This window comes from Agelaius phoeniceus, chromosome 1, assembly GCF_051311805.1.
Source record: "Agelaius phoeniceus isolate bAgePho1 chromosome 1, bAgePho1.hap1, whole genome shotgun sequence".
Classification (NCBI taxonomy): Eukaryota; Metazoa; Chordata; class Aves; order Passeriformes; family Icteridae; genus Agelaius; species Agelaius phoeniceus.
Genome location: NC_135265.1, coordinates 93880991 through 93907533, shown reverse-complemented (window position 1 = coordinate 93907533; position 26543 = coordinate 93880991). Strand labels below are relative to the sequence as shown.

Below are 26543 nucleotides of genomic sequence, written 5' to 3'. Positions count from 1 at the left end.
ACAATGGTTACATAGAAGGGAAGGAGCTTGACGATTTTTTTCATCATCTCCTGGAGAAACTGGGACCAGAAGTAAGTAACTGTGCTGCATTCGATGCCCATCAGGTGCAAACAGAAAAGTTATGCTGAGAGGTGGTTTGTGTTTGTTGTTCCCTGATTGCCAACTTCCTCAGCAGTCCCAAGGTAAAAAGCTTTTCTCTTGGCAACGAGGTGGCATTTAAGCACGTACAACAAGTGCAGTCAGCTGAGCAGTTTGATCAGTTGTTTTCAGCTCAACAGCTGCTGGTCAGGGGGAGATCACAGGTGGCACCAGCTGAAGGGGCTGGTTGGCAGTGTGGAGAGAAAGTCATTTACTGTTGCTGAATAGAACCAAGTGAAAAAGCATGGGCACACAGCCTGGCTAGCTGAGCAGGAGGGCAATGTTCATGGTTTATTTGTTCAAGCCTGTGGTGATTAGTTTTGTTCATATGTTAGGTTGCTTTCCCAGGTCAATTTTTAACAAATATACTGTTGTTAATTTTAAATGTCGCTTAGGAAGAAGGCTTAGGTCTATATTGCCGCAAATGGCTAAAAGCCAAATGAGCATCGATTCTGTTGCTTCTAAGATCAAGACCTGGCTCTACAGTGTTTCTGGGCTTCTCCTCCTTTCCTGGTTTTGGCAGCATTTCCTCTCTCCCATTGTCTGCATCTCTGTACAAACAGAAGTTGCACTACAGTTTATAGGGGCAGCTTTCCTCAGCTCCAGGTCATACCTTGCCTATGAGTGTCACCATCATTGAAGGAGAAATCCTGGCACTCAGGCCAGCACAGAAGTTTACAAAGGATATAGTAATATTTTCACTACACAGAGTCTGCCCAGATAGGGAAAGGAGGAAACATCTTCCAAATGGAAGGGGGGGGTGTGCCAAAAACCTTTGCTTCCTTTAAGCAAAAATTAATTAACAAAGACAGAAAAGGTAGCTGATAAAAGGCATAAATTCATGAGTATCAAGTGTAAAATCAGAATTGTACTTACAAGCCAATTAATACTCTTAGATCTTTAGAGCTGCAATTAAAAAAAAATAGAAGCTGTGAGTAATTTTTTCAAGCATATTTTTATTTAATTTGTGAGTAAATTTGGATTGAAATATTGTTAGTTTCTGCAGAAATGTCTTTCAGAGCATGGATGGTTAGATGAAGAGATAGGCATGTAAAAAGGCTTCAAATGAATCAAAAAAGATTCAGCAACAAGAGTATTTAGGGACACAGAAAAGCTGATGTAAAGAGAAATCAGAAAGTTTGTGATTTTTTATCCAGGAACAAAAGATTAAATTGGAAGCTGCTAGTCTTGGGGCACTGAAACAGCAGCAAAAAGCATGCTCAAAGAAACTCCATGACAGCAAACATGAGATGTTGAAGGAGATGCTTAAAATGAAGCTGCAGAGCTTAGTGCTGCAGTGGGACCTCCAAGTGGGGCTCTCTGGAGTGAGCTGATGGTGATAAAATCCAGGGATAATCAGAGATCTCATTCTGAAGGGAGCTTCCTAAGGATTTGAGTCAAGAGAAACTCCAAGCCCTGCTCTAGTCCATAGCTGTCCCTGTGCATCTCTCACAAGGGGTCTTGGGACAGCTGGGTAGCAAACCTGGTGTGTTAGAGCAGTTTTTGTGGTCTTACTGATACAAACATGAACTCCATTTCATTGTGTCCTTTACCAGCATGCAGAACTTGCAAAATGAGGGTGTTCTGGCAATGAACTTCCTGCTTTAAGAAATCAGTAATAGTTTTATTGCTTGTTAGAAGTCCCTGCTTGGATGACTCCAGCTTAACTCAGCACCCTGACCCAGTTTGCATCTGCTTTGCTTCTGCTAGCTAAGTTTTGCCATTAAAAGAGATAGTTTAACACAAATTGAATGGAGAAAGAACCAACTCCCTTTCCTCCTATTGAATAGAAGAAACAGGCTAATTCTGAAGGACCGTGCTCACTAACTTTCAGAGTGCTCAGACAGGCTCTCAAGTGCTTTTGGTTTTTTCCCTCTAGTCTTCTTCCCTATTTTTGGCAGTGTTTCCACTCTGGTAATATTAGTGATAAAATCACATGGCAGGCTGCAGGCAGAGCAGGCTGTCTTTGTGGCAGAAAACCCAAGGGGAGCTTTGTCCTGGGAGGCAGAGAGCAGTCCTTTGCCCACTCCTCTGGACATGGGGATCACTTGAGCACCAAGTTAAACAAAGGTCTTAACTACCTTCGTACAATGAGTTTGTCTAACAACATTGAGCCATTTTTCTCTTTTTCACATGATTTTTATTGTACAGGCTTGTGTTACGGCAGGAGGGGTAAAGGGTTCCCTCTGCATTGGTTTTACCATCCTACAGAAAGTGTCCTCTGTGATAAAAGCAGTGAGCTGGGACTGAGCATCTCTCTGCTCTACCACTCATCTTGACCTTTACTCCTTTGGCTTCTTAATGTCTTAGTTTCCTTGCACAGTAAAAGGAGGAGACAGCAATACACTGGCACAACTTAAAGATGTGTCACAAGAATTAATTAGTGACTGTGTTTGAAGCGCTACACAAGTGATAAATAATGTTATCAGCGCTAGAAGTTGTCTCTGCTTGAATAGAGAATGGCTTCATAATTATATTTTCTCAGCCTGCATTCTCTAAGCTGTTATTTTTCTTAATGACCACTGTGGTCCTTCAGCTCTGTTTTTCTTCCCAGTTACTCTGCAGCATCCCCAGCTGACACTAAATGCCAGGGGATGGGAGCAGCTGGGAAAACAATGCAAAAATGAGCCTGTCGGGAAGCTGAGAGACACAGCTCTTTCTGACAACTCTGAGAGAAGAAAGAAACTTGAAACAGCATCCAGTGATGGAAGCCAATTTATTGTCTTTTATTGAACCATCAGCAATTGTGGGGGGAAAGGAAAAACTTTGCAAAAAGGATAGACTTGTAGTAAACCAACCAAATCCCAGATGCTGCTTCCTGTCCCTTCTCCTCCAGTAGTGGGTGATTGCTGGAGGCATTTGGACAATCCATTTAACAACACTCTTTAACTTTTGTCTGGCCCCAAAGTGGTCAGACAATTGGACTAGATGTTTGTTGTAGGTCTCTTCCAACTGGAATATTCTATTCTATTCCTATTCCAGTCCTAAGAAAATCCCTTCAGTTTCGAGGTGTGTGTAATTCATCCTCATGCCAGCAGTACATCTTCTAGCTGCTGGCACTGTTCACCTGTTTCTCTAATCAGTACTATGACTTCTCTCCAACCATTTGAGCCTCCAGCTTCCAAGCTGCTACTGCATGGCTGCCGTGAGACAGCTGAGCTCTCTTCTGCTCTTTCATAAACCTCTTTCTTCTACATTATGGCAACTCTATCCATATATTTTCTAAAAATTTTTTTTACTGAGGTGAAAGACCAGTGGAAAGGACAGTTTCTTTCAGTGCCAAATAAGTAATTTTATTAGAACAGGAACTATAGCTTCTTCATTTCTGTCTTATATTCCTGTACATCTTTCTTTCTGTATCAAGATCTTCCTTGCTTACTCTTTTCTATGGTTCTAATGAAGCTCTATGTATATTCTCATAATAATAAGAGAAGAGTTTTATAGAGAAATGGCTATAAATTTTGGGGTTGGTTTACTGAAAGTTTCCATAAAACCAATGATGTCTGGGCAGATATGGAGAGAAATGCACATTGCCATTGGGCTTTCTCAGAAATGTATTTCACTTTGCCTAAATTATACTCAAATTAGATAGAAAACTTTCAGATAAAGGATGGTTGCCTGCACCTAACTGTAAGTGTGTAGAAGACCACAACAATTGCTGAAGTATAGATTTGATCAGACAAGACAGGTATTAGTTGTGTTTAAATCCCTCCTGCCTAAAAACCACATGGATAGTTATGACTGTAAGGGACTGAAGTTAATCCTCTGGAGCTCACTCTGAGCAGCCATTAGGGATTTGTCTTTGCTTTTTATTTCCAAAGAATAGAAACACCCTCCAGCTACTCTTGCACTTCATTCTTGCCCTGCACACTGCATTGTCTGTCTAAATAATGTGTATAATTTAGCATGGCCAGGAATGCAACAGCTAGTCAAACAAAGTTTAATGGCCAAAATATCAGCCAGCCTCAAAGCCATCCAAGGCAGACTTCCCCTGTGCTTTACCACCCCAAAAGACCTAAGGTCAATGGTGACCAGCAGGTGTACAGCAAGAAGATCCCTAGCAGGAAGCAATCAGCTTGCATCCACATTCAGAATATTTCAGAATTCTAACCCCCAGACAATCATGGCTCTTTAAATATTAGGACAGAATTCTTTCCTGTCAGGATGGAGAGGCTCTCGAACAGGTTGCCCAAGGAAGCTGTGGATGCCCCATCCCTGGAAGTGTTCAGGTTGGATGGAGCTTTGAGCAACCTGGTCTAGGGAAAGATGTTGGAACTGGATGATCTTTGAGGTTCCTTTCAGCACAAACCATTCTATCATTCTGATTATTGCCAAATAGGGTTCTTTCTTTATGTGTGGCATCCATCAGCCTTGATTACCCTGGCCAGCTCCTAATCCTGTTCCTCCACATTAAGGCATGGAAGTGCCTCGAGGTATTTCTTAATGCTAACTCAACATACCCATGGTAAAAATGACGCAATATGTTTTCATCACCCAAATGCACATCAAACAACTTTCAGCCCAGCAGAGAGAACAGAGAACCTGTCCAAAAGCTAACCACAAAACCACGATGGCACAGGGAAAATGTAGCCAGTAGCCTTTGTTGGATGCTGGTGTCTACAATGGGAAAAAAAGCTTTCCCACATTTGTGCTGATGAGAGTTAGAAAAGAAACCAAAAACACAATGCGGGATGACAGGGTAAGTGCTCATCTATTGTCACATGCAGGAGTACAGTAAATCCTAACCAAAGTACAGGGCCAAATTCTCAAGTGATAGCACTGAAGTTAAGGGAGAAAGATTGGCCCAAAGGGGAAATTGGCCGTGGAGATGTAAGGTGAAAATCCACAATTATGCAGGCAATCCAAACTACAACTACATGGGGGTAACAAAGTCATTCATGAAATTAGTTTTTACAATGAAGAAATGTTTGGCCCAAAAATGAAAGGTTCTTGTTCTAAAGTCAAAGTGTACATTACTGATGTCTCTCATCTGGTCCTTGCTGGCCTCATATCTGTACTGTGTAGCTTTTGGCGTGATAATAGTTGTTGATTTTCTTTTCCAGCTCTCCTTCTTGGCAGACACAATTTATTTTCATAGATCTTGTAGGAACTCTATATCTGTGGGACCCTTGGCCTTTCTATCATATTTGGCTGAAACACTAGAAGATGTGTGTTCAAGCCAGCATTTTCAGAAAATTCTCTAGGTTTTTTCCTAGAAACAGGGCATAATAGTCACTTAAATGTAGTTTCATCTTTTTTTATACCCTAATCAATATAGCAGCTTGCTTCTAAAATCATGTCAAGAAGGAAAAATAAATCAGTTTATTACAGGATTTTCTTGACCAGCAGGAATTAAATGAGACATCCCATTTCATTGAGTAGGAAAGGCTCTGCAGTGCTCCATGCATTCACTTTTTGCCCTCCAAACCAAGTGACTCATAACTGTGTTTTCATCAAGGCAAAATTCTGCCAAGCACATGAATCCCTTAAGGAACAAAAATTTAATTAGTCAGCATGAGGCAAAGAGTGCAACAATATAAAAGGAATGGATTAACAAAGAAGACAGATTACAGCCAGGTTTCTAAACAATCATAACCAGCCATGACAAAGAAATAAAATGCTGCAGAAATTTGAAAAAAAAGTGATCATGCCCTTTCTGTGATTACAAACACTACTAAAAACCAGATTACCTTTGTGATGCTACAAATACTTCTAAAGGGTTTTCACAAAAGAGAAGATGGAGACTGGACATGGAAAGGAGAAAACAGAAAATTCATTTGTTATGGTAACTTGAAGCACAGAAGCTTTTCTCTGTTAAACTCTGTGGAAGAACATCCGTAGTAAGAAATTTACCTGTTAACCCTGAAAAATATGTGAACAAAGTCATGGCAATATTTTAAACTGTTCTCTTATGAGAATAAAAATTATCCAGCCTTCTCATGGTAAGTAGTAAAGATTTCTTTCCTGGCTGCAGTGAGAATATGCAGCAGCCCTTGGAAACCACATATCATCCACAAACTCAGGGAGGTGCATGAACCAGGGAAACAAGGAATTATGAGAAAGGCTTCTCTGTACAGAGTGACTGGAAAGAATGCAACAGCATTCACTTAAACCCTCACAGAAGGGAAAGCTTTGCAAACGTTTGAAACTGGTTAAGGATCTGTTGCTTGAGGCAGGCAACATAATTAAGACAGCATTTTCTGATAAGGATGTGCTCAGCTACAGACTTATACTTACTGCAAAGCCATTTCCTCCTGTTTCATCTTATGAGACAAGAGGCACATTTTGTATGCCGTTCTTTGTTACGTCATGATTTAATGCAGCAGGCAGCCCCACACAGCTACTCACTCACTCACTCACTCACTCACTCACTCACTCACTCCCCAGTGAAATGGGAGAGGAAATCAGAAGAGTAAAGTGGGGAAACTCATGGGTTGAGATAAAGATGTTTTAATATGTTAAGCAAAATCCAAGGGCACAAGCCAGGGCAAAATGAAGAATTCATTCACCAATTCCCATAGGCAGGCAGCTGTACAGCCATGTCTGGGAAAGCAAGGTTCCATCATGCTGACTTCAGAAGACAAACACCACACTCCAAACATCTTTTTTTTCTCCTTCTTCCCCCAACTTTATATGCTGAGCACCACACCATATGGTGTGGTATATCTTTTGGGTCAGTTGGGGTCAGCTGTCCTGGCTCTGTCCCCTTCTAAAGGGAAGCCTCAGGCTCCTTGCTGGTGGGGTGAGTTGAGTCTTCAGATCATGTCCTTGCTTGGACAAGGGGAACAGATCAGGTACATTATGGAGTTTCTCCAGCCTTTTAAATGTTTTTGGAGTAGAAAGGAAAATAGAGCAAGCTATTTGTTTGCACCACCAGTAGGTCAGTCTTGAAAACCTGATCTCCCAACCTTAGTTTCTGTTTGGAATATCTTGTTTGATCTCTTGGGGTTTTTTCAGTCTTCTGGGATATTTTTTTGGTAAAGAGAAAGGTCCCCTTTGAAACCTAATGGTCATAACACAAGGTGTATTGTTCTTAGTGTAAAAATTTTTAATATTGGAATAATTTTGTCTTGAACATGCATCTTGGGAAAGCCAGTTTGTGCTTCATTATTTTATCCTTTGTGAGTAAAGGCTGGGTTTTGGTAGAACTATTACCAGTTGTGTTTCATAAGTAGAATATTTATGAAAATGTAAAGATTGTCCAGATTGAAAAACCACTGTAGTGTAACCCCTTGAACTAAAAGCTTTTGGAGCTGTGTAAATATTGTAAATATTCCAGGCATTTACTTGATGTATCATATAGTTTAAATTAGAATATAAAAAGAAGGCTGTCCTATTTTTATGCAGGTAGCAGTGTCCCTGCCACAGATAGCTCAGTGAAATGGTGGTTAATAGCTGACACCAAGTTGAGCAATAAGCATTTTAACCAATGACTAGTTTGAAATGCACAGTATATGTTTCAAGTATCAGCTGTGATTCCAAAATGTGATTATCATTTTGGAAATAACTCATCCTCCTGGGTTTGAGGGAGGATCATTTCAGAGTACTTTGCAAGCCTGTTGAAGTTTGCAACTGATAGACTTGCCTAACTCCTGGGAGGTGTCTCAAAGTGTCAAGGGGCTGTCAGAAGGCAATTTAAATAGCATGGGGCTGAGTTATAATGCCAAGAGTAAAGAAAACCTGTGTGTGTCCAGTGATGAGCTGTGCCCTCAACACCCAAGCCCACAGAACTTTCTGGACACCACCATGGGAAAGGAGGATCCTGCAGGCATGCCCTGGGACCTACTCAGCCACTCCTCCTGGGGCCTGCCACCTTGGGTGCATCCCAGTGGGATCACTGCTTGGTGTTTCATCCCCAGACTGGGAGCTGCCACCCTTGGTGTTACACAGCAAGAATGCACCCCAAAGGCTGCACTACGTGGAGCTGTTCACTGGGTAAATTTGGGAAAGTTATTCATGGCTTTGTGTCACTGATAAAAAAGGGAGTGTACAACATTATGGAGCTTCAATAGCAGCTGGAAAGAATTAGAAACTGGATTAGAAGACCCAGGAAGGAATAGCTGCAGTCCCACATCCACCTGGTTGTAGAGATGATAAAAACTTTGAAGGACTTATATTCAAGGATTGGGAAGAAGGTAATTTGTTGTCTTGTAAAAATTTCTACAAAGGTATGCCACAATCCAGTGTGGGTTATCCTTCTCCCTTCCTTCCCTCCCCTCCCAGAGAGGGCCAACTCCTACACAACTGGGAGAAAAGCCAGGACCTGCTCAGTGTCCATGGTGAGGGTAACATGGGACTTACTTGCTTGGGAAAGATTAACTATGTGAGCTTCCCAGCCCAGCCACTAAGCTCATATGACTGGAAGCCTTTCCATGTTGTGAGGAAATTGTATTTTGTGTAGTCCATTCAGAGTGGGTAACCTCGTGGTTTCTGCTAAAGAAACCATGCCTGATGAACCTAAACATTGTATTTCACCTGTCACAGTGATGCCTATCAAAACACATAAGTGTTGACTTGGCAAGTCTGGAGAACTCCTCACTATGTATAAATCAATTATGGGGTTGAGCAGATACAAAGAGAATGTCAATTGCTTGAAATTCTGTGTTATTAACCCAGAAACACTGACAGGGCTTGGTGCCAGGGCTTAAATCAACTGACAGGCAATAATAAGCAACAATCTAGGTCCACTGACACCTTTCAAGGCTGATGATCTAATGAACTGCAGAGATGTCATTCAAGGATGAGGATATCTTCCTGAAAAGCACAAGCTGAAAACAAGCAGGATGGAAACTGCTGTAACACACACTTGAGTAAAACCAAAGCCCAGTGATATAATGGAACAGTTGGGTAAAGAAGCAGGAGTCACTGAAATATTTTGGGGTTTCCAAACACTGATCTTCCAACTGAAAGCTTAGTAGCTGCAAGGAAACACATAGGACTTGTTTCCAAAAATTCATCCACAATAGTGTGGATTTTTAAAGGCATTACCCCCAACTGTAAGTATACAGTGATCCTGGTGATTATTTGTGAGTGAGGAGAGATTTCTTCCAGAATGATCTTCTGGTGCCCTCAGAAATTTTCATGCACTTGTTGTTTTCCCCATGGCAGAGCACCATCACAGAAGAAGAAGTTCAGAGGATGAAGGAGCAATTCATGTCTGTCTATGATGTCACCACAGATGGACGCTTGCAAATCCAGGAGGTACTCTGCCAAACACCAGACCAGGATTTCTTTTATAGGAGGATGGAGAATTAGAACAGACTTTTTATAGTGTCTGTAGGAATAGGAAAAGGGGTAATGGTTTTAAACTGAAAGGGGGTAGATTAAGAGTAGATTAAGGAAGACTTTTTTTAAATGAGCATGGTGAAGGACTGGAAGGGGGTGCCCAGGGAGCTGGTTGATGCCCCATCCCTGGAAACATCAAAGGTCAGGTTGGACGGAGCTCTGAGCAACCTGATCTAGTTGAAGATGTGCCTGCCATTGCAGGGAAGTTGGATTGGATGACCTTTAAAGGTCCCTTCCAACCCAAACCATTCTGTGATTAAGATCTGTAGCAGACTTGGGAGATCTGGAAGATAGAGTCTGGGTGCAGAGGAGGTGACTCACGGAGTATTACACCGGCCAGATCCTTTGGTCTGGAGTTTATTTCCAAGTTTATTTCTATGCCAAGCCTGTATTTCACATGCTGGATCCATAGCTACCCAAGTTTTTTCCCTTCCTTACCTTCGTGGTTTGCTTTTTGTTGTGGGGACTTATTTTAAAATGTTTTTCATCCAGCTTGCAAATATGATGTTGCCGGATGATGAGAATTTCCTACTGCTTTTCCGACGGGAGACTCCCTTGGACAACAGCGTGGAATTCATGCGGGTCTGTATCTCCACACTGCCTCCTCCCCCTTGCCCACCACCAGTTTCTTCAGCACCAAACCTTCTGTCCCCTGTAAAACACAGCTTGGGAAATAGATGGGTATTGTGGAAGCAAAACACGTTCTCACCTGTTCAGGTAGAGGAGGTTTTACATTATTTACACCAGCTAAACAGAGATGTGGTATCTAGGACTGGACCAAGGGTACCCAGAGACTCATTACATTTCACAAACACTCTCAGCCACCTATCAGTCATGCCACTACAGACAAAATGTCCCTGCCCATCAATTCACCCCTTCAGCTCCTCACCTGCAATACAGTATAGACCAAGACAGCAGAGCCAGGTATATTTTAAGCACCCTTTTATTCCAAAACATTAGACTGTTAGGGCATGGAGAGGAAACCTGCATAAATTGGGTCAACAAACCCATAGAAATTTGCCCAGTCTTCCTCTGATCTCTGCCCCTAAGTATCCCAATGGGGAATTTCAGTTGTTCCAAGATCTCATGTGGTTTCTTTTATTTCACATACAAGCTGGGGGCTTCTGCAGATCAATGGCCTGTTGTATATGGCCTTGACTCAGAGCATAAAAGAAGCTGCATGTACAAATTAGGTAGGAAATGCAAAACAGTTTCTTAGAATTGTCTTCCTTTTATAGACAGTGTGTCTGCATTAAACATGTGGTAGCAGCATGTAGCATGTACAGCATCCAAGTGTGAGTAAGAACTATTGTGTGAAAAGTTTATTTTATTTCATCTAAAATTAATTCAATGTTGGCTAATGCAACAACTTGCTCATTATGGAAGTTCTGCTTTGAATCTTTACAATTTATCACAGAGCAGATGAGTAACTGCAATATTTATGTGCTCACATCAATCTATCCCCGTTCAGATCTGGCGCAGTTACGATGCTGACAGCAGTGGATTTATTTCAGCTGGTGAACTCAAAGTAAGTTATTCTAACAAATCTCTTTGGGCTTGACCTACAGCTCACTGATGTCAATGGGAGCCTTTCCATCGGCTTTACCAATTTGCTGTCCTTTTGTGTGAGTGACAAATGGCATTTCTGGGTTGTTCAGAGCAAGTTTAGGACTTGTGCCTTCTGGCATGATCTCAGGGGCCCTGCCGGAGGGAGGATGGTTTGCTGCTGCCCTCCATGTCCTGCTTCCCCCTAGCCTTGTCCCATGACCCCAGTTGTCTTGGTGACCTGAAGCATCCAGTGATCCCCACAAGGCTTTGCACATGTGCATCTCCCTGAGCTAAACAGAGCCAAAGCCATTGTGTTTTATTAAGAGAATTTCTTCTCAATCTCCTCCTGAACCTGCAGGTTTTCTGAACACTGATTTCTCATTAAAGCTCAGGCTATTGAGGCAAGAGCCTCAGAAACCATAACTCAAACACTTTGAGCCAGCAATCACAAAAGTCCATCCCTGGGTTGCACATCATGTGCTGAAGTCTCAGTGTGTGGCTTCAGCCTGTGTCCCTGCAGAGATGTAAGAGGGGGCTTGAGTGTTTTACTGAATGGTAAATATTTTGATTTGAGATCAATTAGCAAGTATTGCAGGTCTTATGTTGTCTTTTGCTTATTTTGTGAGTATATTAGGACTCACTCCAGTATACCTATTCTGGGGAAATTTAGTTACTTTCTAATTTATTCAAAAAAACAACATGTTTCAGCTAAAAGAAATTGAACTTTGTCAAACTGAAGACACTAGTACTAACCAGGAATGTGAAACTAGATTTGTGTAACCATGCTGAATTTGAATTTAATTTCCTACTGTTTTTTTCTGAATTTCCACTAGAGAGTAAAATTTCTCTCTTTTCTTACTACAGGATTTCCTGCGAGATCTCTTTTTGCAGCATAACAAGATGGTTGCTGAGGTGAAGCTGGAAGAATATACTGATACTATGGTACGAAAATATAGAATTAATGTTGTTTAGATCTGAGTACAGCCTAAAATCTCCTTTAGGGTCAATGTCTACAGGACCATAAAAGCCCTGCAAGGTGCTAAAAAGGTGTGTCAGAGATTCCTGGGGGGAGTTAGCACACACTGCTGCTAACAGTTTTTGCACTGGACATCAGCTTTGAATGCATTTGAAATAGTTTTGCTGAGAGTCAAACTATTTCCTGTGAGAAAAGAGCTCAACTTTACACCAAAGCAGGCTGAGCTCTAAACCGCTTTAAATAGAGGTGAGGTGCATCCTTCTTCAGGATATGTTCAGCCTCAGGCAGATCTCCAGCTCATTCACTTCCTCCTTCCCTCTCTTCCTCCTAGCAAATCCTTTTACTCCCAGGACATGCAGGTATTTGGCTTTTCTGCTCTCAAAGCCCAGCAAGACTTGCTGGCTCCCTGCTGCTTCCCTGAAAGACTGAGAGGTTGAAAGTTTCAATTCTCCACCTGATTTATCACAATATAGCTTTTATACTGCAATCAACAACATAGTATTTGGTGTAGGTTTAGCAACAGTCGCCTGGATTTCAGAGCAACTTATTATATCTAAACATCTAAAAACAAGAAGGGAAAAAATCTCATTTCTGGATGTCATTCTCAAGGGTATAATTTGAATTCCACTAGCAGACATCTATCACTGCAATTTTCTAAATGGTTTTCAGATGGGACTGCGTTGTTTCTTGGCACAAAATCTGTGTTTGTACCTAAAACCAGTTTGATATGCAAGCAAACAAGAAGCTGCCCCCATATTTTGCAATACCACGTTATGTATGTGTGATGTGTATGTGCCCAGAAATGTGACCCTTTAGAGCAATGTGAGAAACTGTGCTGTTACAGAAGAGTGTATATTTTGTTTTTCATATTTATAAGACAGTGAAGAGAGAGGAATGCCAGCTGCAGAAATTATTTTCCAACTGGCAGACTTTGGAAACAAAAAAAAACCCCAGAAGTTACAGCTAAGACAAAAATATTTCTGGCAGCATTTGCTGGTAGCAAATATCTTTCATTCTGCTCCATTAAGGTTTCCATCCCTGGTGCTTAATCTCTGATCAGGTGCTGGGGAATAGGCGATCTGAAGCTTGTAGACAGTGGGTGGTTCGTTTCCACCAACTCATTTCCCTTCCCTTTAATTTCCCAAGAAAGATCTGTGATTCCGCTACCCCAGCACAGCCAGGTATCAGTGCAGCCCAAGGCTGAGAGCCAGGAGATCTGGTTTCTATTCCCATGGTTTCCTGTAGAAGGGCTTTGTATCTCCAGAGAGGCAGTTTAATCTCTATGTTGGAAGATAAGATTTGATATGGGAAAAGGGATGCTTTTTATATCTAGGGAAATCTATGATCTGAAATGCAAATCTGGCTCCTGAGGACAAAGATTTGCCAAGCTGCAATGCCAAAAGAATTAGGAATGTTAATAGTTATTAGAAAATGAGAATATGGCAGATGATTATTTTTTCCCTTGTAATTCTTTTCTTTAAGGTGAAGATCAAGGATGTTTATAAACACACCTGATCCCAAAAGCTAAGGCAAGGTGTGAAATTATCACTGGCATAATCTTATCCTATGATATCCTGGAATAAAATAGAGGATGTGAATTCTGTATATAACAGCAAATTATCCACGTGGGCAGTATCCTATAGCATCAGATCCACTCCACAAATTATTGCACAGGAAGTTATCTGAAGTAAGAAGGCAAAATTCCAAGGAGGGAAGAAAGATTCAGCCTTGCATTTGCAGGGCTGGATTAAAGAGGGAAAAGTGGCTCAAAGGTTTGATGTCAAGGCCCATGGTAATGGCAACCCTTCACTTCCTCTCTCTCCCTTCCCACAGGGAGTGAGGAGCTACTGGAGTGCAGAGTCCCACTGCCACTGGACTCTGCCACCAGTACCACAGTTTGGGATAAATGGGTCAGTGGCTCATCCATTTTTTCCCTGACTCTGTTATATCTTTGACAACCAGCAGCAGTGATTCCTTTTCTGCAGATTGGACATACTTATATTTCTCTCTCCTATTGCTTTGCTCCCACCCTTTTCTCTTTTTAGAGCACAAAATCCTTGGGAGCAGGACCTGTTTCTGCTGCACACAGCTAGAGTCTTGCAGGGTGGCCCCATCTATTCAGCTCAGGGCTTTCAAGGGCCAATGTAATTATTATTCAGTTGAAATAAGCTGTGTCCCAAGGAGCTGTAAACCCATCTGTCTCCCCAGGAATATACAGATCTCTGCTCTTTTTTCTGTATATGCACAGCTGGCTGCGCACATCTTAAGCAGCTACTGATATCCTGAGTGGACCCTAGGGCCTTCTGGAGATAGAGATAAAGAGGGAAAGGGAAAACTATAATTTAAAAGGAGCTAGCCTAGGCTTGAGGAAAAAAATAAAAGCAGGATTTTATGGTTCTGTTCTGGGTATTTGCCGTTTGTGAGCAGATATCAGCCAACCAGGGCATGTTAAATTCTTGCCCCTTGTGCTGCTATGAATGATCTCATATGACATTAAAAAAATATGCTGGGAAGAGGGAGAGAGTATTTCTTTTGGAAGAGATTGGTTGTCTCTGGAAAGGAACATCACTTTATCAGGTTGCTTAGCAGCTGCTTCTTAAGAGGCTATTCTGTTTCCTTGGACCTTGACATCCTTTCTTCAGAGAACACTGGTATAGATCAGGGCTTTGATGAACAAGTGGTGAACTCCTATAAAGACAACAGGTAGTGAATACATCAGCGTTACACAAACTCTGTGAGTGTGCTAAATCAAATCTCAAAGAGCACTAAAGCCACTGGGTGAAATCACAAAAGAACATTTGAGTTCTCAAGACTCTTAATGGGGGAGCTGAACTGACAATGCTGTGTGAGGAAGTCCCTTTATAGGGGCTTTTTCTCCATGTTTTTTCTTCCATGCCTACATAGATACATATTTGTATTAATAGTCATTAACTGAGTGTGTATTAATAATTATTTACATGCACCCACTTGCAGTTCTTAGTCTTTGAACACAATCTGTGGGTTTGTTGCCTTCCCACAGGCAGTGACCAAGAGCTGTTGGCAGGGAGCAAGTGCTTGGAGGTTGACATGAAGCCTGGTATTGCTCTGAACTTCCTGAGAAGAGGCTCCAGGGGTCCTGCAGTGTGTGTTTTGGGAGACAGAGTGAGCATAGCTGTAAATGGATGGAGGGTTTAAATAGTATGGTGAGAATTTTCTGCCTTCCTGAATTAAAAAAAGCCTTCCTGAATTAAAAAAAAGGGAGAGATGAAGACTGGCCCCCTTAATACTTCATGATGAGGATTCTGTGTATGATGACAGTAGAACAACCTTCTCAATCCCTCCCCCTCCCCTTGCCCCCAAGGTCAAGCTGCTAGTAGGTTTCTGGGTCCTGGTGAGGTTTCAGCTCAGAAATACCCATCTCACATATGCATTTGACAACAATTTTTAAGAGTGACAGATTCCATGATCTGTGTGTGCACACAGCTGTGCACTTAAGCAGAATATTGTAAATGCTGGGATATGAACTAGATTTGAGATATGGTTTCTGATAGTCTGCAGCTTCCCAGATAGCAGCATGTTACTTCCAGTTTGTAATCCGAAAGTCTACAAGCTGCATGCAAGGCAAACTCATTTCTGAGTCAAACTTCAGCAATTTAAGTTGTTTATTCTGCTGAAACAGTCACACATGCAACACTGACATTCACTTTTTTCATTGCCTTATGTTGATAATGTCAGATGGAGCATAAAAAATTCCTTTAGTCTGAGCATTATTATATCTCAGTAAAATGCAAAGTTCAGTTCTTGTCCAGCCTGCATGCCATCTTTGCCCACCACATAGAGAGGCAATAATGTAAATGTAGTGACTAATAGCAAGTATTGGTCATGAACTACAGCATTTGAAAGCTTGTAGATGGTGATGACTGAGGATGAAATCTTAACACTAGAGAAGTCATAGATAGAAGAATAGATATTTTTCCCAGCTGTAATGACACCAGGGTTTTGCTGAGCTTATTTGCAAAGATTCTCCTGGGCACTGAGCTATGTGCCCTGAGTGCACAAGCCCACAGCTGAGGGCTCCTCATCTTCTCAGTGCAAAGGGAAAGAGGTTGTCTGCTCTCTGAGGATGGCTTATGTCCACATTTATGCACTGTGTACTACCTTTATTGTACATTGGGAGGATTTCCAGTGCTTTTGTGGCTACTGCCTGTCCCCTCTGCAAGGATAATGCAGAGTTTCAGTGTGGTCAGTTCCAAGTGAAAGTCTGTCTGTGTCCAGTGCTGATGCCAATGTACTCATGTGAGTAAATAAAAGCCAAAGCACAGAAAATACAAGTGATTTAGACCCTTAACATCTTACTAGTCAAGGTAGCATATCTTTGGTAACAAGTCTCAACAAGAGGTGTAATAATGGAAAGACAAATATTTATTGTATTGACAAATAGTCTAAACAGAATTTATTATATTTGTGAACACACCAAGCAAACTTCCCAAAGTTCTAGAAATACCATAGGAGTTGAGTGTAGCCTACAAGATTGGTTCCCAAAGTGCAGTCTTTGCTCATTCCTTCTCCTCCTGGTAGTGGTCCATGCCAGCCTCTCTCCCAGGTGACTGAAAGGACCCACACAGCTGATGAACACAAATCTGCCTCCTGTGTCCCTTCTCAATTTAATGCCAGGGTGCTTTCACCTCCAGTTTTGCACCACACTTGCTGTGGCATAAGCCAAGGGAAGCAGAAAATCCTGTTTAAGCTCAAACATAATTTCTGAAGGTCAGAACCAAAAGAACTCAGGAGCCTGCAGGCTTCTGAACACCCCAACAGATAATGCCTTGGTCTCTTAGGAATCAAAACACTCTTAGAAATCCTGTGCTAAAGAACTTGTTTATGTGACACAGGTGGTCTGGCTGGGCAGGACACTGAGCTTTTGTCCTGAGGGTAACTTGCTGGCCACTGGACCCTACTGTCACTCTGCAAATGCCTTTGTGACCCCATCCTTCCCTAAAGAAAGAGACCATAGGCAGTCCTGCAGCTTGGGCTGATGCCTGTCTTTATACAGTCTCAATAACCTCTGCACTCCCTGGCCAACTTTTGTTTCAGCTGTTGGACATAGGTGCCCATGATATATACATTAAAATATATTTGTGAGAGTAGGAGGTCAAGTAAAACTGACTCTCTCAGTGTCCCACTTAATTACACAAAGAAAGAGAGCCAGAGAAGGTATGAAAACAGGTTTTATTGAGTCTGCTGATCACAGAACTATTTATTTTGGTTGTTTACTTCTTTCCTTATCTCTGTCATGGAAAATAATTCAGATTTATATTGCTCTTCAAAGAATGTGTGTGCCTGTCATACTGTGGTGTTTCAGTGGCCTTTAGAACACTGGACTAAGAAAGCAGAGATATTTCCTTTGCTGAATTAAAAGCTGACAGCAGTTTTGATTTTGCACTTTTAAAAAATAGAGATGTAACAACTTTTATTTGCAAACCAAGCTCTTACGTATTCTCTGTCTGTCTCAGAGTGCCACAGAGTACATTCAAACAAGCAGGGTGTGCCCTTGGTGCACTGCCATTAAAATGTCAGTGAATTAATTTGTGCAAACACTTTAAAACATGAGGTAGCTTGACAGTAACGGAAATGCATCATTTTATAAAGCATACTGCTAGATGCAACAGAGCTTTTAGTAAAATTGAGTGCTATTTAAACATGCCAGACCTTGTCCTTAACCACATTGTGATGTTTCATATCAGCCTGGCAGTGTAAATATACTTTTCATGAGTGTAAACTGAAAATCCATCAAATTTAACATATCAAGATGGTGTGTGAAGGCAAAAGTTTAAATTAGAAACAACCTCATCACCATTGCAATTATCTGCTTCTCCCATTATATGTGCTTTGTCATATGGGGTGGCTACCTCTGTCATTCTTTGTGTACTCATGCACACAATTAGCAGATCACATCAAACACACGCATGCTTGAAACTTGAAAGTTTGATTAAAAAACATTTCCCCAAGCTGTTCCCTGAGTAATGCAGCACATGACTGCCATGTAGTGGGTATGCATGAGCTCCACTTGTCCCAATAACAGGATTAGGTCTATCTTATTAGCTGTGGTACCTGAACTAATTCAGTGAACACTAGCCCTTCTTCCCTACATGTTTTCCATCTTTCATGTGTTAGTCACTGGGCAAGAATTAGCTTGGTGTAGCTCTTCCAGACAGACTTTTTTTCTTTCTATTGACTGGTATGGATGATCAAAATATTGCATGTGTTTGAAAATTGTATTCAGGGTAGTTGTGGCAGAAAAAGGACAAACAGAAAACACTAAGGTTCTCTCTTAGAGAGCTGAGTGAAGGTCAGGGAGGGGAGTTGGTTAGCTGTAAATAGATGTGGTCAGTCACTGAAATTTCAATATCAAGCTGAAAGATAGGGTGTAGGAGAATGTTTCCTTCCATTAAGCAATCCACCAAGGAGTTTATTACCTCTCTATTAAATGTGTTTTACTGGGATCTGCACTGCTGCAGGAATATTGTGAAGGGTTCAGAAATTGGTAGGATTGAAAACCATACACTCACAAAATTGATAATGAAGCAGAAAGCCTTTCACATCTTAACTACCATCTCTCATCTAGTCTGTTTCATTAAGAGTGCACAAAACTCTTCCTGGTTATTTGCAGCTTCTGAAACCATGAAAATATGCTGCACCCACAAAGTAGGGCAGATGCAGGGCAGGTGGGACACATGAAGTCCCAAGGCAAGGACTGCCATGCTGGGATATTTATTTATTTATTTCCTGGAAAAGGACATGAGGCTGGAGATATTTCACTGGAAAAGAAACATGAGACTGGTCCCAGACAAGCCTATGTGAAATGAGAATTGTGCCCCAAGTCTGGCTCTTGGATAGGAAACCACCAGTTTGGGCCTGGTCCCACAAGCTCGTACGGAGACCAGGACATGGCGATCACAGAGTTGAACTTCTCCCAGAAACTCAGTGTTTGCTTTTCTGAGGTATCACAGAGAGAAAAACACATCTGAATTTGAAGTCTAGGCTGAAGCACTGAATTTTAGTCTCGAGACTGAGATGCAGCAGAAATGCAGCAGAAATGGGAGAAAATAAAACACGCTTTCAGGAGCTCAGAAACATGTGGGAGAATCCAACTGAAGTACTAAGACTGCTAAAGGCAGTAAGTTTTGGTGTGTTTTGGTAAAGTTACTGTATTTTTGTTTGAACCAAAGACCGGTGCCTTCAGCCAGAGCTGCCCTGACCTGCAGCAGAGTTCCTGAGAGCCCTGTGTTTCCCACCAAAAGCTGTCCTTTTCCAGCAAATGCTGTTCTGTCTCACCCCACCAGCTGTACTGCTTTGTGGTGACCTACAGACCATGTGGGTAACTGATGCTCCTTGGTGGTCTAAACCAAAGGATTTAGACTGACATTTTCAAAAGCACTGAAGTTACTGTAGAGCCCAAGGACTATGGTATTCCCACCAGCCACATGCTGGTACTTTCTCTAGCCAGCTACATGGGGGATGTCTCCATAAGCTTCCTTTAGGCAGCATATTTTTCAGCAATAATGTAAGCTGCATGTAGCAACGTCAACTGTGGTGGAAAGTGTGCCAAAGTGAAGTAGTAGGAGTATTTCTCCTCAAACAACAGACAAAACCAGGTTAGGAATTGATGTTCCATTTGGAGAGAGGCTTTTAAAATCTTATCTGGGCTTATTTATTTCTAGGAAGAATATTAATAATTTTTCTATGACCTGCAGAATAACTTCTTTATCAGCCAAGAACTGGAGGCTTGGGTTTATCTCTCTGATGGCAGGGGGAGGCTGTCATTGCAAGGACATTTCTCCTCTTGGTGGCACCAGCAAAGGCAGCTTCTGCTCCCATCCCTTCCTCTAGCCTTATCCCACTGCTGCTCCAGCAGAGACCAGGGAAAAGTGCCATATGCTGTGGGAGATCTAATGGGGCAGGAAGCAGCATGCAAGAAGTTAGATCAGCTAACTTCTGAGGTAACAACTTGGACTGATACATCCAGAGGGAAGTCCTCAGGATGGCCTGACAGCTTTACTTGTCTCCCCAGCTTTAGAGTGAAGGAAGATTCAGAAGCCTTTCCTTTGTCATTTAGTAGCTCTGCACAGAGCACATGTTTGGCAGAGACCATTTAAATGGGAAAATAACTTTCTTTGTGCTACTGAATACCCACATGGCTCTTGTGATGCCATTTTTCCAAATATCTCAATATGGGTCTTCAATCATACATAGGACTTTCATGCTGTCTTTCAATGGGAGGGAAAGTGAGCCCATACCAAATGCCTCTTCAAAAATTCCATCCAAACCTCACAAGTGTAAAATACTCAGAATAATGAATGGTATAGAGTCTGTTGCAGAATCTCAGTCTAAACGTGATACAATAAAGGGTTACCATGGACTTGCTGTCCTTGCTCCCCTTGACCAATGGGCAGGGAAGAGGCAGCACTGACAATATAGACAAAATCTCCCTGAGAAATGACAGCTCTCCAGATGCTACCTTTTGTCACATGATTATTAGTCTCTGCCCTGGCTCCGCTGCTGAGAAGTGCTCAGGACATGCTGCCGGCTCCCATGCTATGTTCAGGCTGTGTCATAGGGGATAATCCTGTCCATCTGAGCTTTGTCAGATGGGGCTGGTCCAGGCCTTCTCCAGCAGCTGTGCCATGCACAAAAGATCTATAGTGAACCAATTACTCTGCACAACCACTAAACAAGCAAGAATGATCTGTCAAAGTAAGATTAATGCATATTCCTTAGCTGAGTATTTGACAAAGAAAGGTAATCTGTCATAGTGAAATATTCATGTTCCCTCCACACACAATGTGGAATATTTTAATTTTTTTTTCTAGAACTTTGAGCCATGACATATTCAGGTTTGCAACTCATTAAACATCCCCCCCCACCCCTTTCTTTGTAACAGACCACTTTTGTGCCTTGAAGAGAAATGCAGAACCAAATACAGCAAATAAATAAATATATTTTTTTGTGATGGCTCATCAAAATTATGCTATTCAGTAAAAGAAAAGAACAAGTTTTGAATTCACATTTAACCTCTTGATGTTGGCCGTCTGATCTTCTTCCGAGTCTTAGTGCATTCTAGCAGCAGACCTTGAGCCAAGCAAGCCCCACAGCTTTAGTGGTGTAAAATCCTGACCTGAGTGCTGATTAGAAGGTGGCATTTCCACCTCAGCTGCTCAGAAGCCACAGCAACAGTCAAAGGTAAGGATGGAATCCAGGTGGAAGTGTTTAGAAATTTCTTCCTTTTCCTGGCTTTTTTTATTTTTTTCAGGATCAGGGCAATGTCAGTATCTAATTTCTGAGGGTCTTTCCTACAGACCTGCTTTATCCCCATGTAAGGTGGGAAGGGAGCAGTACTGGTATTTGATTGCTTTGGGTTGTTGCTGTCAGAAAGCTGGTGGGTTTTGCTATTCCCTTGTGCCACCCTTGCACTTGGTGCTAGCACAGGATGCCATGCTGCCTGGGATTTGGGCAAGCACCCTGAGCAAGCAGAGGGAAGGGCACAGGGCAGAGCAAAATGTGTATTTACTTTTTTTTTTGTATGTGTTCTCCTTATGGCTCATCTGTTTTATCTCTGTCTTCTTGATTTATAGATGAAAATCTTTGACAAAAACAAAGATGGACGACTGGACCTGAATGACCTGGCAAGGTAGGATTTAATCATGTTGATGGGGTGTTTCAACTCACAATAGTAGACCCACACAAGGTGATGCTCTCCCTCTAGGGATGTGCAGTTGAATTCTGCCTCCTTTTGAATTAGATCTGCTCTGATCCCACCTCTCCAACACATGGTTTCCAACCCATTCTCCATCTCAATAATCTGAGAATCTGGAGCCAGAGATAGGAACAATGCCAGGATCTGTCTGTACAACATCAATGTGCTCTGGCATAATTGGAGGTGCTTCCCAGGAGGTGGAAAAGCAACAAGTGACTCTGTTTCTCCAAAAGAAGGATGACAATTCTTTCAACAGGGTCACAGACATGCATTTATTTTTCATCATTATGTGCAGCAGGGATTGCAAAGAATTTTTACTGCATTTTGAATAATGAAAGTGCCACCACAAAAGAGTTCGGCAGTGGCAGCAGGAAAGGATTTGGAGAGCCAAGGTGAGATGCTTGTGAATGAAGCTGGGATCCCAGTCATGGGCCTCTCTCTCTTTTCTGTCCTTGATACCTCAGAGGCTTTTAGATGATTTTCACTGCCTAGAGAGTATGCCTCTCTCTGTAAAACCATGTGCATAGGTTAGATAGGACTTTAAATTTGCAGATATAGTCTTAAAAGGCCAGTTTAGAGGATGAGGGGACAGAGGTGCTGGTTTGCCACTGTAACTCTGTGCTTCAAATCCCGACAAATGCCAGCACAAATAACTGCAGCACATACAGCTGTTCCCTTTGACCATGAAATATCTGAGGAGAATCTGGGGTAGGATGGAGAATATCTAAAGGGGGTTGCTGTTACAATTTTCTCTTAAACACAGTTCCCTTTCAGGAACCAGGCCATCTGAGGCTCTCCTCCAGTCTGAAAACATTTCTCAGACTCCAAATCCCTCCATGTGTGGACACAGCTCTGCAATGCCCTGTGCCATGGGCTCTAAAAACCTCAGGGTTAGCAGAGAGTTGGAGAGAGAAAAGGGTTTATTAGTGCTTGACAGGCTTTAGGAGATGAAAAGAGAGGAATTCTGCCAGTCTTGGTGTACAGGCCAGTATTACTTTGTCCTTTACTTTTACAACCACCAAGTCCTCCCTCCAATAGAGAGCAATAAATCACTTTCTTTAATGCAGCACAGCAATCCAGTTACAAGGAATGATTGTCTGTTAGCTCTTACTTCAGAAGCTGACACCCTCTGTTGTGCAGGACCACCAGAAATGCTCTGGGAGAAGCAATGGTGCTAATAGGCATGTCTGTAGTGAGCTAAAGGACACCCTCTGTGCCCCATCAGACAGGGAGGAAGGCATGTGTTCCCACAGCAGCCCACTGTAAATAATCCCACAGGCAATTCTTTCTTTTATAGGCCTTTAATCTAACATGCCTTTGCTTTGCAAACAAGGAGAGCTCAGAATAGTTTGTGTGCAGATGATAAAACGAAAAGATCATAATTAAAATCTCTCCATTCAGGATTCTGGCGCTCCAGGAAAATTTCCTTCTACAATTCAAGATGGATGTAAGTAGCACTAATTTTTGATACATTGATCCTGTCTCATTCAGGTAAGATGACCTGGGCCCAAACTTGAAATTTTTGCTTTAATTTTTCATTTGTTTGTCCTCTCTGTATGCAGGCTTCCAGCACAGAAGAAAGGAGGAGAGATTTTGAGAAGATCTTTGCACACTACGATGTTGTGAGTCCCATGAGTCAGTTCATTCCCTTGTGGTTTGTAAATGACAGAGTTAGTGTGTGCTGCTGAGACTTCTTCCTCCTGCTGGGTGCTGCTGGAGTCACTGAGGAGCGGCACCTGTGCCCAAGCCTGTGGCCCATGAGCCCAGCTGCCAGACTGGGAGGGGTAAAGTAGAGACAGAGGAGCAATGCTCAGAGATCTTGTGTCAAGGACTCATTTTGACTTTCTCCATTGCCATGGCCAGTGCTGCTGCATGAGCAGTTTTCCTGCAGGAGATGCAAGGGAGCAAGAGGTAGTGGGGGCTTTAGTGCTCACAGTCTCTGGCAGTTCAGGACCTGCATCACCACCACATTGAAAAATAAACCCCCTTATAAACCCCCTTTCCATACCAAATCCATGGTTGTTTAGGGAGTCTGGCTCAGGACAGACATAACGATTTAACTGCCTGTTAGACACCAGCAATTCAGTGCTGCTGCTGTCAGTCACACAACTCCCTCAGGATGGTGGGAGACATTGCTCCCATTTTGTGGGAAGAGATGGTTTGGGAAAAACAATGGGACCTTAGATATTGGGAAGAAATTTTTTACTGTGAGCATCTTGGAGCACTGAAACAGGTTTGCCCAGAGAAGCTGTGGATTTCCTAACCCTAGAAGAGTTGGAGGCCAGGTTGCATGGGGCTTTGAGCCACCTGGGCTAGTGGAAGGTGTCCCTGGTCATGGTGGAATGGTTGGAATTGGATGATCTTTAATGTCCCTTCCAACCCAAACCATTTCATGATTCTGTGAACTTTATGCTAGAAAGCTTGGTGCCCAGGTATTGTGGTACTTACCAGTAAACACTGTAGTGGTTTTGACTCATTGGGGAGTTTTGATGTTTATTCCTTCTTTCAGAGTAAAACAGGAGCACTTGAAGGCCCAGAAGTGGATGGATTTGTCAAAGACATGATGGAACTGGTCAAGGTATCTTCATGGCTATATTTGTTAGTACTCTGTATTTCCTAAAGATCAGTGCTTTTGGAAAGGCTATGTACGCAGAGACACTAGTAAGAACATAGAGTCAAATTTTAGTTTGATCACCAGCAGAAGGCAATGTCGCCATCTCAGTATGTATACTGTAAAGCATTTCACTGTATCACAGAAATTCTGCCTCACCAATTAATATAGCTTCCTTCAGCAACTCTATTTTTAAAAGGTCCATTCCAGTTCATACTTTGAATTAGACAGGTGTTACAGTATGACATGATATGGATGGGTCATCACAATTTATTCTGTTTTCCTTGTGGATGTGGTTCTCACCAGAATGACCTCATGGTTCATTAGTTCATCTCAGGGCTACATTTGAAAATTACTTGAGGTCTGTCTGCAATCAAGAATACCATATCTAGTGTGTCTCTTCAGCTCCTGATGGACAGAAGAGTCTGTCTTCAATGGATTATCTTAAGTTTCCTGATGCAGTGCAAGATAGAGTTTTTGACCCAAACAGAATCTGATCTTTAGCTTCCTTTAAGCCTGAACTGTTGCATTTCCACACAATGTGAGATATCTCTGCTGCCATGTCCATTCAGGAGAGAGCAGAGAAGGGCAGCTGCGTGCTGATGGCTGCATGTGTCTGTCCTGGCCATGCAATGTGCAGGGAAGGGTGTGGGGATGGGAAGGAGGCTGGATTTGTGCTGTGTGTGAGTGTGTGTAAAGAAGGGAAATTTGTACTTTGCCTAAGGGCCTTCATCAGCATTGTCCTTGGACACCACAAGCTGTGCATGTGAATTTGATCCCCTCTTGAGGGTGTGGGAAGCAGAGCAAGCAGTACAGCATTAGGAGCACACAGAAACTGCAGCCTGTAAAATGTGTCTTCAACATGAACTTGATCCACAGAAGGTATTTTTACATTGCTGACTAGCCTGTAAAATAGCAGTATGCTGACAGAAATGTCACATTAGTTCTTGTGCAGCAGGTTTGAGAGAGGAAACCAGATAAAAGCACAGGTCTGGTAGAGCAGGGATCTGCATTGCACAACTTTCTGAAGTTTTCTTTTATATGGCCTTGACTGAGCACAAAACTCATGGTGCATTTCCATACAGTCACTTACAGTTCCATGCACCTTCTACTTTTTCAGGGCACCCTTTCCCCATCTTCTGTTTGCTTCCCCATGGCATATGAGATGATGTGGGGCCTTTTGGTCACTCTTCCTTGGGTGGTTTTCCCAGTTACTGCATGGTGGGCTGCTTTACTAGCTGGGGAAATCCAGAGCCATTTTCTCTCTCAGCATTCTTTTTCTCTTTGCCTGCAGCCCAGCATTAGTGGGGTAGACCTGGACAAGTTCCGCCAGATCCTGCTCAACCACTGCGATGTGAACAAGGATGGGAAAATTCAGAAATCTGAACTAGCTTTGTGTCTTGGGCTGAAAATTAACCCGTAGCTGGGCAAGTGCTTGTGGTTGTGTTTCCCTTGAAAGATTTCCCTGCTGCTCCTCATAGAAGTGTGTTCTGTGCTGCTGTGGGAGTGGTGGGGAACTGAGGCACCACGCTGCCAGGCTGGAGAGTGGGATTTACATGGCGGCCTCCTCAGTCCACCCACTCCTTTGTGATGTTCACTTGCTGCTGCCTCTTGTGGGTCCCCCTAGCAATGTCTGCTCAGAGGACAGGTTGCTGTTATTCTCATGAAACGCTGCCCTGCCCATTCTCCCAGGATAGGAACAAGCATGTCCTCAAAAACATCCCCTCAGTGCTTTCAGAGTGCAGCTACTAGGTGTTTCTGATGGTCACTTTGTATGTGTGAAGTCATTCCTTTGGTGAACATTGTGCCTTGTGCATTTAAAATATTGGATGGATGACAGTGTATTTGTGCAGAAATAAAACGGTAATTACAGAAATTCAGTAACATCAAAGTTTATGTGTTATGTACAGAAAGACATCTGCCACAGGCTGGCAGACTGTACAGAGCAGCCTTTTATGTAGTGATGCCTGTCAGTTGTGGGGTTCAAATCTGCAATGAAATGTGGTAGATCCTTCCCATGGGGAAACCACACACACCATGTGTGGTTTGTGTGTCACCCTCACACATGTCACAGTCAGGATGAAGTCACAGAGTAACATCACTTCTGGAGGACACTTCTCTTCTGATCCAAACTGAAATAATCTACAAGGTTTCAATAAACTGGAAGGACAGAAGCCTGATGAGAGCGAAGCTCCAACACATGCTTGACTTTTTTTCAATTCCATAGGAGTTGGTAGATACTTGTAACCATT

The 26543-nt window shown here is 42.4% G+C and overlaps 1 protein-coding gene across 2 annotated transcripts in view; it reads left to right on the top strand.

The window, feature by feature from the left end:
• The window catches only part of SCGN (secretagogin, EF-hand calcium binding protein), a 28929-nt gene extending 2762 nt beyond the window's left edge, over window positions 1-26167 (top strand). For both annotated transcript variants that reach the window (XM_077191124.1, XM_077191134.1), the window contains exons 2-11: window positions 1-71; window positions 9247-9339; window positions 9916-10005; window positions 10895-10951; window positions 11836-11913; window positions 21559-21614; window positions 23082-23127; window positions 23243-23302; window positions 24190-24258; window positions 25586-26167. In XM_077191124.1, coding sequence (XP_077047239.1) covers window positions 1-71; window positions 9247-9339; window positions 9916-10005; window positions 10895-10951; window positions 11836-11913; window positions 21559-21614; window positions 23082-23127; window positions 23243-23302; window positions 24190-24258; window positions 25586-25714 — 749 coding nt within the window. In that variant the 3' untranslated portion in view covers window positions 25715-26167. The remainder of the gene's footprint in view (window positions 72-9246; window positions 9340-9915; window positions 10006-10894; window positions 10952-11835; window positions 11914-21558; window positions 21615-23081; window positions 23128-23242; window positions 23303-24189; window positions 24259-25585) is intronic.
• Window positions 26168-26543: the final 376 nt, after the last annotated feature.